Source organism: Fomitopsis serialis (genome assembly GCF_022376445.1).
Source record: "Fomitopsis serialis strain Sig1Antser10 chromosome Unknown B0H18scaffold_1, whole genome shotgun sequence".
NCBI lineage: Eukaryota > Fungi > Basidiomycota > Agaricomycetes > Polyporales > Fomitopsidaceae > Fomitopsis > Fomitopsis serialis.
The window spans coordinates 1010562-1022567 of NW_025954961.1; the positions used below are offsets into that span (position 1 = coordinate 1010562).

A 12006-nucleotide genomic window follows, 5' to 3' on the forward strand; every position below is an offset into this window, starting at 1 on the left:
TTCACGATTACCTTTCCACTTGCGTGTCTAAAACATACCCTATGCAGTCTTCAGAGCCAAGGCGCGCCGACAACCATGATAGCCGTCTGTGGAGGTGAGCCTTCTGTCACCAGGAATTTGAGCGAATTTGTACATATATGCGCCCTCTCAGCGACTGGAGCCGGAAAGTCGTCTATATTGAATGCTATCCTCGACGGTAAGTCATTTGACACGCCCTGCTGCAGCCGGCTCATACCTACGTGTGGTGTTTTGATAGACAATGTCGTGCCCACTAGCGGCATGCGAGCTTGCACGGCCGTAGTTACCGAGATTTCGTACCATGCAAAGAAGACGATCGACGCAGACATTTCCTTCTTGTCGGAGAAGGAGTGGAGAGAGGAACTAGCTGTCCTACTCAAAGACATGATTGACGAGGATGGCAATGTCAAGCGAACTACCGACCTTCGTGGCGAAGCAGGAGTGGCATGGTCGAAGGTATGCCGCATGTTAGTGCTATCCACTGATTATTGACATCGGAGGCACAGGTGCATGCAGTGTACCCCAAGATTACCCAGGACATGCTCGCGAAGATGTCTGTTGACCAGATCATTGCACGTGATCCCAGTACGTCCTTCGAACATATAGTCCGTTTTTCGTGTTGTTGTCTAAATATGTACTTCAGACATCAGAGCTATTCTGGGGACGACGAAGCACGTTTGTGCCCACAATTCGCAAGCTTTCGCGAAGGAGATAGCCAAGTACATTGACTCCAAAGAGAAGAAGCACGGGAAGAAGAACAAGAAAGACAAGAGAAAAACAAGGAGGCGTCGGGCAGCCTCATGGATATACTCAAGAAGGATAACAAGAAGAAGGACAAGGACGAGGATGGTCCTGCGTTTTGGCCGCTGATTCGGCAAGTCCAAGTGAAATGCGACTCGCCCGCGCTGTCCACCGGGGCTATTCTGGTCGACTTGCCTGGTGTGGCAGACGCTAACGCAGCGCGAAACAACATCGCGAAAGATTACATGAAGAAGTGTGACTGCATCTGGATCCTTGCGCCTATCACACGAGCAGTAGACGACAAGACGGCGCGTGGTAAGTGTCGATGATCACTTACACCTTACCGCCCACTGAGCCACGATGCACCTCACTAGACCTGATGGGAGATGCTTTCAAGATGCAGCTCATGAGTGCGTATATCTTCGATTATCTTCCAGCATACATAGACTGACTTCTTGCTCGTAGTGGGTAAGCCGAACACAACAATGCGAGGTCCATAACTGAGCATTAATTATCAGATGGCGTTATGACGACCATGCTATCACCTTCATTGGTTAGTCTTCACTTATCTCTGAGGAATTGTTGGCTCATGGCCGAGTTTCCAGCAAGCAATGTGATGACGTCTCGTGCAGTGAAGTGATCCAAGCACTGAGCCTCGATGACGAGCCTGAGCTTGAGAAGATCGAGGAGCAGATTGATCGGTGTAAGGAGGAGACCAATGAATGGCGACGGAAGAAGATCCAGGCCGAGGACTCTGCGAAAGGTCAGCATCGTAGTGGCCGTCTTATACCTATTATTAACCTCGACGGACAGACATCGATTCGAATTGAAGGAGATCCGCGCATACCTCGCAGAGTACCAAGAGCACAAGAAGGCACTCCAGAACGGAGACCCGTTCGAGAGGCGGCTTACAGCCACGGCTCAGGCAAGAAGGGACAGTTAGCATCCAGAGGGAAGAAGCGCAAGAACAACCGCGGTGGCAAGAAGGGTTCAAAGAAGAGAAGGAGTGGCTCTGCGTCCAGTGACAACGACGACTTCATTGACGACGACTCTGACTCTTCTGAATCAGACTCTGACTCCGATTCCCAAGAAGAATCGGACAAGAGCGACAGCGACGATGAGGACGCGTCTGATGCGTCTGGTTCTGAGTCTTCGGACAAGGAGGACGGCAACGAGGAGAACATGATGGACGTCGAGGAAGAAGAAGTCACCATAGAGAGCCTTGAGCGCAAGATCAGCGAGGCCAAGGAGGCCATCAAGGCGGGACGAGTCGAGCTCTCTGAGTTCCGCAAGCAGAAGAAGGAGGCCAACGACATGCTCGCCACCTTGAAGAAGAAACAGGTGAAGACGCAGAGAGACAAGAACGCCTTCTGCTCGCTCAGGCGTTCAGAGGTGAGAACTCGTGCATCGTACTCTTTGATTCTCCGTTGATCGCGCATGTAGTTCTCTCGCGACGTGCTCAAAGAGGATTTCCGCCAGGGACTGAAAGATTTGGATGGTATAGTGTAGTGCCATTTCTTCAACGACCCAATCAGCTCACGTCGTCAACAGATGCTGCCGCTGAAGAGCGCGACCCGGATAGCTTTGACCCAACGAAGAACCTTCGCGGTACGCAGGTTACCCTGATCATCTACATATATATATATATATATCTGACACTGCCTATGCGCTACCTTAGACTACTCCGCCATCGACCTCCCGGTCTTCACTTGTTCAGCACGGGACTACGTGCGAATCAAGGGTAAGCAAGTATCACACTGCTCGCGTACAGCAAGTATTGATACGAGGCTCTACAGGGCAAGTAAAGGGCGACGGCGACCCTTCGTGCTTCTGCAGAGTCGAGGACACTGGTATCCCCGAGCTCCAGAAATGGTGCCACACGCTCACTGTTGCCTCCCGCGAGCGCGCGGCGCGCAACTTTCTCATTCACCTGAAGACCTTCGGCAACTCCGTCAGGTCGTACGTGGAAGGCATCGGCGACGTGACCGTGACCGACCGCGAGGCAATGCGCGCGAAGTGGGAGTCCATGCAAGACGACGGGGACGAGGACGAGGACGATATGGACGCGATGCTCTACGGTGGCGGCTGGGCTAGCTCCGACCCCTTGGACGACATGGATGCGCTGGACCCTTACGCGCTCGCAGGCCTGCCCCGTGCCAATCTGTACTCGATGCACAGGCCGGCCGCCCCCAAGGTTGACGGGCGTGGAGAGCCCATCGGTATCACGCCGCGGCTAGTGAAGGTACGATCGAGTGCTCATTCGACACGCTGTCTGACATGTTCGACTTCGCACGCAGGATTTCAAGCAGGTCGTCCGCGAATGCGTCAAGGGCCTGCAAGATCGCTTCAGGGATGGATTGGAGGAGAAGTGCAAGACGGGTGCGGAGAATGTGCGTAGACCTTCTGGGATAGCCGTGACCTTGACTCATGCCACCACAGGCGTCCTCTGCCGCGCTGGAAACTTCGGACGCCTTTGCGGCCTCCATGCACTGGGGCACTTACCGAGCCAGTAAGCCCGACAAAAGACTTTCTGACACCTTGGATCCGCTGACAGCGCTCTGTTCCAGCTTTGCGGCGCCACGGGTCCTGGCGGCAGGACCTGAACGTCGAGCTCACGAACCCGTTCACGCGGCAGATCGCCAGCTCGTGGCAGAAGGTGTTCGAGGCGGACCTCTTCTCCGCGTTCGAGAAGTCGACCCTGTTCGTGATCGACAACCTCCTGAAGGACGTCGAGGAGTCCGCGGCGCCGGGGCTGAAGGAGCGCGCGCGCGGCCAGGGCGAGCTGTGCCTGCAGGAGGCGAAGATCGCGCTGAAGAAGACGATGGACGTCGTGCGCGACACGATGTCCTCGCAGCAGAAGGAGACGAGCCGCAGCCTCGCGCCGCACGTGCAGGAGCAGCTGTTCGACGGCTACGACGCCGCCATGGAGGAGCGAGGGCTCGGCAGCGTCGCCCGCCAGAAGGTACGCACACACCGTACATCGCGATCTCACCGCAGGTTGTGCTCGCGGGGGAGACACGATGCTGACGCATGGTGCACTTTTTTCTGCAGGCTGTGTTCCACAACTACGTGAGCGACATCAAGGACGAGATGTTCGAGGGCGCGGTGGATGTGCTGTTCGGGCGCTTGGACACCGCGGCGGAGGCAGTTGGCAAGGCGCTCGAGGAGGCGTTTGAGGCGCTCGCGCAGAAGGTGCGTCGACATTCCACGTTCACAACCTCCCCCCCCCGCAGCGGGATGCGTGGTAGTTTCACGATGTTTCAGGTTCTGACAGCCTCCGCGTTTCTGTTGTCAGATCGAAGTCAGCATTGCGGTGCTATGGGAGGGCGTCCGCGACGACCCGGCGCAGGTGAAGGCGCGCGAGGCGGTGATCGCGAGCATGACAGAGATCATCGCGCAGGTGAACCTCTGGCAGCAGGCCGACGCCGTGCGCCGGCAGCCTGCGGATGCTATGAACATGGAGGGTGAGGAGGAGTGAGCCTGCGGGCCTCTCTGGCTGTGTCATCGCTGGCAGGCCAGGGTCTCGCGGCGAGTGCTGCGTGATCTCGTGCTCTAGATGCGGTTCTTACATTATCCATTATCCACGTATGCGTCGTGCTTTCTTGTGCTCTCGTCCGTTGAATTCTACTTCTGAATAAGCGTGTTTGTGCTTGGTACCATATGCGAAGATTAGTCGTACAAACGCTAGTGTACCCCCGTACGGACCGTCTGCGTCTGTTTCCCCTCTTGCTCAAATTAGTGTATTCCGATTGCCGTATGAACTTTTCGCATGTTGTTGCTTGTGACTCTACTCCGACTATACTTGCTTGCTCTCTATAGACAGTACGAGTAGCCGCCAGTAATATATCCGAACCTTATGCTTGCTTTATGAGCCCCTGCCAGCTGACCACCGGGTACTCAGCACTGTCGACGGGTGCAGAGGGACGGCACTGGTACCTGTTGCTTCTGAATCTAATTCGATACTAGGTCCCGTCATAGACTCGGACGTCCGAGAACCGGGGGTCCACAAAAGGGGCAAGAAGACGAGTCCATAAGCAGGCGATCTACGCTGTGCATTGACTCTTAGGGTTCACCGCGTCGCTGCCGGTGGACAACGCCATCAGGCTCTCTCCCAGGTCGTCGTTCGCCTGGGAGGCCGGCGACGATACGGGGATACATCGCAGGCCTCGTGCGTCGTGCCGGTACGCACGCACGTCGACTAAGGTTACGGTCCTGCTTCGAATCCAGTGCTCGCAGGTGGTATCATGGGAGGCCGCACGCGCAGTGACACTGACACGGTGGGCGAATCCTCGACTCAGATCCGGAGATGTTCCACCACCTCAGTCTCAGTCCGATTCGATGCCAGTCCGTCCTCGGTTCAAGAGACACCGGACTGCCCGCTCTGACTCTGCTTCGAACTCGTCATTGGCGGTGCTGTCTGCCAGGTCGCCCGGCACGGCTCTCGGATGACGTTATGGAATAAAACATATGTACCGCGCCCCGGCGGCGGAGGCCTCACCCCGTGCGCGCCCAGGCGACACGCTAGCCACGAGGCGATGTATGTAGGTGCGCAGACTTGGCGCAGACGGTGGACAGCGATGACGTCGTCGTGCCTTGACGCGCTCACGTCATGCCCGACGCCGGGCGCCGGCGTCGGTACCGCGCAGCCCGTCCGGGTGGCGATCCGAGTCCGACGACCGTGCCTGATGTGCGCGCGTCCCGCCCCGAGCTCGAAACGTTTGGAGTTATTTGAGTTTGAGTCGATTTTGAATTGTCTCTGGCCGGGTAAGCGGTACAAGTACAATACACTGATGGGGGCGCTGCAGAGAGGATGCACCGACGGTGCGACTACCCGTACACACACTTTCGACCCATCCACGGTCGAGCACAATGGGGAAGAGATATAGTACAAGTATGCGGCGGTGCGAATAAGATTTTGGTTGAAGAGGATGCGTATTGGTAAGATGGATGGTATGTGAATTGTCATGAAGAGTCGTGAGAGCACGTTCAATACCAGTGCGGGGTCGTCACGAACATAAGAAGCGTTAACGTTAATAAAAGGAAAGCAAGCAAGACGAACGAAGACGAGGAAGCGAGACCACTATAACTCAAGACAAACGGTGCATGCGGCGCGTTACGACAGCCCAAGCACTGGGGAGAGCGACTCGCTGGCACCAGCACCAGCGAGTCGAGGCGTCGCGGGTGCCCCGCCGCGGACGCGGCCCTCACATGTGGTAGATGGGCCGGCCCTTGTAGTCGACGCTGTGGCCGGTGCGCGCGTCGATGTAGTGCGCGCGCGGCGACGGCTGCATGCCGAACATGCGGCGGAGGCGGTCGCCCAAGCCCGGCTCGACGCCGGACGAGTATCGCCGGTGGTGGTACGCGGGCTGGCTGAGGTGCTGCGAGGACTGTGGGTGCGGACGCGTCAGTACGGCGGCGGCGCGGGGGGCTGTGAGAGGCACGTACGTAGCTCGGGGTGGCGACGATGACCTGCGGCTGGCTGTGGTGCCGCGAGTGCGAGTGCGAGCGCGACGTGGAGTGGGAGCGGCGGTGCGAGCTGCTGCTGGGCCTGTGCGAGGACGAGTGGCTGCGGTGGTGGCCGCTGGGGGAGCCGTAGGACTGGCTCGTGCTCGCGCGGCGGGAGCGGGAGTAGCTGTTGTTGTAGGGCGTGCTCACGGTGTGCACGGTGGGGGTGTGCACGGCGGGGTAGTACTGCTGCTGGCCAGCCCCGGCCTGCGGGTACTGGTTGCCGTAGGAGTAGTAGACCTGGGGCTGCTGCACGGGGGCAGGCGAGGGCATGTAGGACATGGAGTGCGAGCGCGGGCGCTGGTAGCCGGCGGGGGCGTAGTAGGAGGGCATGGCTGGGGGGCGAGGGTGTGGTGTGCTACGGTGGGGGTAGCGAGGAGGGGCTGGGCGATGGTGGGGGTGTGGAGGGCAGAGTGCACGACGGTCGGGGTGGCGGTGTGGATGTACTGCTGCTGGACGAAGGGCGAGTGCACGGGAGCGGTGGAGACGTAGGTGGCCATCCTGGGCGCAGTATAAGTAGGGGGCGGGGTGGTGTAGTGGAGAAGCATCCCATTTCGGGGCGAATATAAGCACATTCTGGTTCGGGCGAGTGGCGACCCCATCGCGGCATCGGGATCACACCTAGTCCTAGCCAGATCGCCGCCCGATCCTTACTCACCGCCTCCGCCCAGCGTTGGCCAGCGTCTCCAGCCCGCCGCAAGCTGCCCCTGCCCGGCCATCGCGCCGTCGCCCTGCCCACAAGCACAGCCAGCATCCCAGCGACAGACTCCTGATCCCCTCAGGACCCCCTCGCCAGCCCCATCCCTCCCTCGCCTCGACAGAACACGCGTCCATTCCATTGTCCACCTTCCCTCCTGACTCGCTGACCTATTCTTGCTCGTTTCATCCCTCTAGGCCGCGGCAGGCCCACCAAAACGTGCCCGACAACGTCCCACCACCCAGGTTATCGTCCCTCCGAGACTCAGAAGCAGATTGCATTCAACGCCGTCCACATGTCGCTCGACGCTCCCATCAACCCCAGCCGCGAAGTCCGCGTGCCACACGTGCCCGCGGCCTCCCTTCTCCCGCAGGCTTATCCTGCACGCCACGCCCGCCCCATACGCAGCCTAGAGCGCGGTGGTCTCGCGCACGAGGCGTGGCTTTCCCGCAGGCGCGTGCCACTCACCCGCCGGCCCATCCTCAGCCGTACATTCTGCCCGACACAGCATATCTACGTGCCCGGTGGGCTCATTTCTCATGCGTGCAAGGGCGGGTTATGTTTGGGACAGTCGTTCACACTAGCCTAGCGCGGCCGTCCGGGGCAATGCACGCCGTACTTAGCCTAAGCAGCGAAAGCTTCCACCGCCGCTGTGCACGCCACGTCCTTGGCTACTTACGTTCTTTTCACATGTAGAGAGTTTAGGTACACCCGCCACGCCTCAGAGAAGCTCTGCGCTCGGCCGTAACGGCCTCCCACATTCTCGAGCTGCGCGCCAGGCCTCCATACCCTCTTTCTCTCCAGGTAAACGAGGTGCGTCCTGTGCTTGACGTCTGCGGGCAGCACGGTGGACGTCTTCCGCCTCGCGCGCCGGCCGCAGACCCGTCCCCGGCGACGGGTCGCCATTTTCGCGCGGTCATGGGTGTCTGTTTAGTGACTTAAGTCGGGCCCGCGCACCACGTCGGCGCTCCCTCACGTCGAGGGTCCGTGCGTCCTTGTCCCCCATATCACGACACGTCAAGCAGACACAAGAATCGTGTACTCGCGCGACGCGCCCGCGTCATCGCGGCGATTCACCGAAGGCTCGCTCTCCACGCTCGCCACCTTATCAGCCTCTACTCTATTCCCTGCGTCCGCCCTCTCCACGTCGCGCCCGCACACGAGCTATCGCCCCCGCGGTGAGCACACCTGATTTAATTCTATGGGCGCTACGGGGCCGGCAGGCGTACAGAAGCAGGCCACGGTACAGGAGAAGCCGCCGCGTTCGAAGAAGCCGTGGCGCGAACGCGTATACGTACGATCGTCGGTCGTCCCGGATCGGAAGACGCAGAGGTAGTCACCGATCGCGCAGATTCAACATGGACCCGCCCCACCGGTACTCGCCTCCTCGTGTTTGGTGGAATGCCCATCTCCGAGGCCCATGATGTGAGTGGTACTGCGAGCACCACCGCTTCTATGTATCGTACCGCACCACCCAGTGTGGCCTGCCATTCGAGCGTAGTCCTGGGCCACTAGGGTGCTTTTCCAGCCCACCGCGACGGGTGGTCGTCCGTCCTAGTACGCCGTGAAGTCGGAGGATTGCAAATGGGTTTAGGGGACGTGTACGTGTACTTTTGGTTTCGCTCTCACGCAGCTATCGCGGCGGCAGGACTGGCGCCAGAGATAGGGGAGAGAGTGCGGGATCGTGGCGAGGAAGTGTGTGAAGAGTCCGCCGCTCCGCGCGCAACGCCAGAGCGCAGAGCTACTCCATGTCCACGAAGTCGCCCTCGTCAGGTCGTGGGGCTGCACACGTACAACAGAAACCGGGGACGTCGCGCATTGGAGGCGTAGCAGGGCAGCGAAGGATAGCGGCGAGCAGAGGCGGGGGCACAGATACCATACCGAGAGCGGATCGAATCATGTTGAATGAGCATCACACCAAACGAACGTCGGAATCAGAGTTGCCTTTCGGAGAATAAATACAAGTGAGTGCACGCACCTCCTTGGGCTCCTCGTCCTCCCCGTACTGCATCGTATAGTCAATGTGGCTCAGGACGGTCTCTATCGAGTCGGGGTTGGTCAGGTCGAGCGGCAGGAACGACACCAGCGGGTGGTCCTCGATCTATCATCACCACCACATCCCATCCCATCCCATCCAGGGCGCGCGATGTCAACCCGCAATTGCATCGGCGTGATGGTTCGTCGTTCCGCCCGCCACCACCGGTGCGACGAGTGTGCGTAGTTGGTGGCGGCACAGCCGGGGCGTGATGGGATCCCAGCCGTCGCAGGATGTACGTACGCATCAGCAGCCCAGCGCGACAGGACGTGCCATTCAGTTGTACAGTCATACAGCGTCCGCATCCAGTGTTGGGTGGTCGCACGCATCAGTGTTGTGCGTTGTCAGTGTCAAACGTCGCGGGCGCCGGTTGCCATTCATTCGGTGATCGTGATCGAAACAGTCATTGAGAGATGTTATTAGCTTCCGTCGCTGGGCAGAGGCGGTGGCGGACGCACGAGCTGGACGATCGCCTGGTTCAGCGCGTGGAAGCGCGAGTTGCGCTCCGTCTTCTCCTCGCGGCTCCCCGGCGCGGACACGAGCAGCATCGGGTCAGGGTCCAGGAACCTGCACGGCAGACGCGGTGAGTCCGTGCTCTGGGTCTCGATGTGAAGTGGACGGAGGGTTGCAAAGGTTCTCTGGGCATGAGGCTCGGCTGTACGTGCGAGCGGCCTTGCACATACAAGGGCTAGGACGCAGTGGCTGAGAGTCACATTGTCCTGTGTTTCTGCACCCCGAGTGCAAATGTACTACGGCCAACAGAAACCTGGATACTGGGGCGAATCAGAGGGCACCCTGCGAACATACGGGGCCCAGAACACGGCCGTAGCGCGCTCTGGCGTACGCGAGTGGCAGAGCATCCCCTGTTCCCAGCAACCCAGGATCCCAGAAGCACATTGCAGCATGTCTGCCATGCTGATGCGCAAGCGACAACAGGGCACGGATAATGGGAGGATCGCTTAGGGGCAGCGGGGGCCCAGGGTCCAGACTCGCTGGGCGAGAGAAGCAGGAGTTAGGATGCATCGTGGCCTACCTCGCGATGTCCTTGCGGGTCCGGATGCCGTTACGTCCGCTCGCCGCGTCGTTCTCGCTGCTGCTGACCAGGTCCATCTTCGACATGACATTGATCCAGGGAATTTCGAGGTTCACCATCGCACTCATAGCCGAGAGAACGCCGCTGTGGAAGTGCACGAAGCCACCGGCGGTCAGTCCATGGGAGGGGGAAGGGTGCGTAGCCGAGGGACAATGCAGGGTGGCGATGTGGTCAGTGCGCGGACGGGACTACGGAGAGGTCGAGACTCGCCTGAAGAATTTGTACTTGTCTTCCATGAATTGCGACTCGATGAGGTAGGCGGCGCATGTCCGGATGCCGAGGCGGTTGAGGTGGCGGACGAGCATGGGGAGAAAAGGATGATGTGTGTAGAGCTCGATTTGTCCTACATGCATGTAAGATCTTCCGCGAGACGGCGGACCAAGAGACGTTACCTGGGCAGTCGATAATCAGGTAGTCATCTTCGAATCCACCCAATTCCTCCTCCAGCCAGTCCAGGTTTTGTTGCAAGTATCTGAATCACACGGGGTGAGCATTCGCGTCCCTCACCACATTGTCGCCATTCATGTAAACCGTCTTGCTCCTCCACACCGCCTGCTCGAGAAAACTTCACTTACTCACTCGAAGCAATACACCAAACCACCGTTCGGGCCATATCCCAGCTCGGACATGACATCGTCCAAGCTGACCAGGTCCTTGATGTCTATCGCAGGCTCGTACTCAAACGAGCTGGCCTCTGCAGCAGGGTCGAGGTTGACGAGGTGCCCAGTGCGTTTTGCAGTCTGGAGGTGCGTCATGAGCGCGCCACAGAAGGTCGACTTGCCCGCACCAGCGGGCCCGGTGACGAGGACAGCGTAGCGCATGATAGGAGTGGCGAAGGCAGGGAGGTGAGACCAGCGTCGGTAGTGGCGATCAGGATGTGGCGATCGGCGTGTTTGTCGACGTCGACGGCGGGGCGAGGCTCGAGCGATGTACATATGCGGCAATCACCGGCCCCGCATCTCCCGCGATCGCCTGAGCGCTGCGGCTCTTCCACTGCTGCCTCGACGCGCTCTGCCTTGTCCTCGACGTTCGCACCGATCTCTCGCTTTTCTTGGTCAACCTCGTTGTACCAGTACCATACGCGAAGATGTCCAAGCCAGCCATCGTTCCTGATCTAAGCACTGCGGGTATCGCGGTCGACCCGCGCACGCTCGAGCGTGTCATTCCCGAGTCGCGCAGACCAGACGGCTCGTACGTCTTCCCATCCGCTACCTAACGCCAGGTTCTCATCGACGCCCATGCTCTCGACGTCCCCGTTCTTCTTGACGATCCCCCTCGTGAAACGGCTCCGTGAACCCTGATCATGCGACGCCAATCTACCCCTCGCGCGCAACCCCTACACTACGTATACGTAGAGTTCGCAAACAGATTAAGATCCGTCCTGGGTTCACGCCCCAGGAGGACGTCCGCCGCTTCCGAGGCTCGCGTCAGCAGCAATTGGACGCGACCGCTCTTCCCAAGGGGCATGTCATCGGCTGGACACCACCCCCTACCTCATCTGCGCCCAAGCCAGGCGTTGCCGCCTCCGCCGCCCAAACCAAGGCGGCGAAGAAGAACGAGAAGCGAAAGGAGAAGCGAAAAGAGAAACGCGAGGTGGAGACAGTCAAGGACAGCTGGGAGGATGAGGACGAGGAGTTGCCTGGCACGGGCGCGCAGGATGGCAGCCACTCCGCTGATAAGCCGAACTGGGCTGCGGCGCCGGAGACGAAGAAGAGCGTCGCGGTGAAGGAGAAGGGAGCGACGTCCCCATCTGCGGATGGCGATGCCCAGCTGGCTGAGAAGTTGGAGAAACTGGAGGTGTAATATGTGACATCAATGTCTTCTGTCTGTACAGCAGGGTGCGTGTGGTATTGGATTAGGATAGGTATCGGTACATCTGTAACCATAATGTTGTAGTATGGGCAGGAAGGAGCGTAG

At 59.4% G+C, this 12006-nt stretch overlaps 4 protein-coding genes across 4 annotated transcripts; 2 read left to right on the forward strand and 2 right to left on the reverse strand.

Moving 5' to 3' along the window:
- Positions 1-3020: 3020 nt before the first annotated feature.
- On the forward strand, positions 3021-4229 carry B0H18DRAFT_12696 (uncharacterized protein). The gene is made up of 3 exons (XM_048036757.1): positions 3021-3721; positions 3811-3951; positions 4055-4229. Exons 1-2 carry the CDS (start codon positions 3187-3189, stop codon positions 3933-3935), a joined length of 660 nt encoding a protein of 219 aa, XP_047901200.1. The 5' UTR covers positions 3021-3186; the 3' UTR covers positions 3936-3951; positions 4055-4229.
- Positions 4230-5963: 1734 nt separating this feature from the next.
- On the reverse strand, positions 5964-6597 carry B0H18DRAFT_949745 (uncharacterized protein; the record flags this gene model as incomplete). Its single annotated transcript, XM_048041919.1, has 2 exons — positions 5964-6146; positions 6205-6597. The coding sequence occupies 2 exons, from the start codon at positions 6595-6597 to the stop codon at positions 5964-5966; spliced, it is 576 nt and encodes a 191-aa protein (XP_047901201.1).
- Positions 6598-8702: 2105 nt separating this feature from the next.
- On the reverse strand, positions 8703-10910 carry B0H18DRAFT_1081080 (GPN-loop GTPase; the record flags this gene model as incomplete). The annotated part of the gene is made up of 7 exons (XM_048031328.1): positions 8703-8726; positions 8940-9062; positions 9455-9563; positions 10030-10173; positions 10300-10432; positions 10482-10561; positions 10669-10910. 7 exons carry the CDS (start codon positions 10908-10910, stop codon positions 8703-8705), a joined length of 855 nt encoding a protein of 284 aa, XP_047901202.1.
- Positions 10911-11176: 266 nt separating this feature from the next.
- Positions 11177-11892, forward strand: B0H18DRAFT_949747 (uncharacterized protein; the record flags this gene model as incomplete). The annotated part of the gene is made up of 2 exons (XM_048041920.1): positions 11177-11280; positions 11445-11892. The coding sequence occupies 2 exons, from the start codon at positions 11177-11179 to the stop codon at positions 11890-11892; spliced, it is 552 nt and encodes a 183-aa protein (XP_047901203.1).
- Positions 11893-12006: the final 114 nt, after the last annotated feature.

What these genes read in the sequence shown, in the direction of transcription:
- B0H18DRAFT_12696 (XM_048036757.1), top strand. Translation starts at nt 3,187, where the DNA reads ATGCCACCACAGGCGTCCTCTGCCGCGCTGGAAACTTCGGACGCCTTT. An exon ending in GCAGCGTCGCCCGCCAGAAG is followed by an intron (nt 3,722 to 3,810) that starts GTACGCACACAC and finishes TTTTTTCTGCAG; the next exon opens with GCTGTGTTCCACAACTACGT.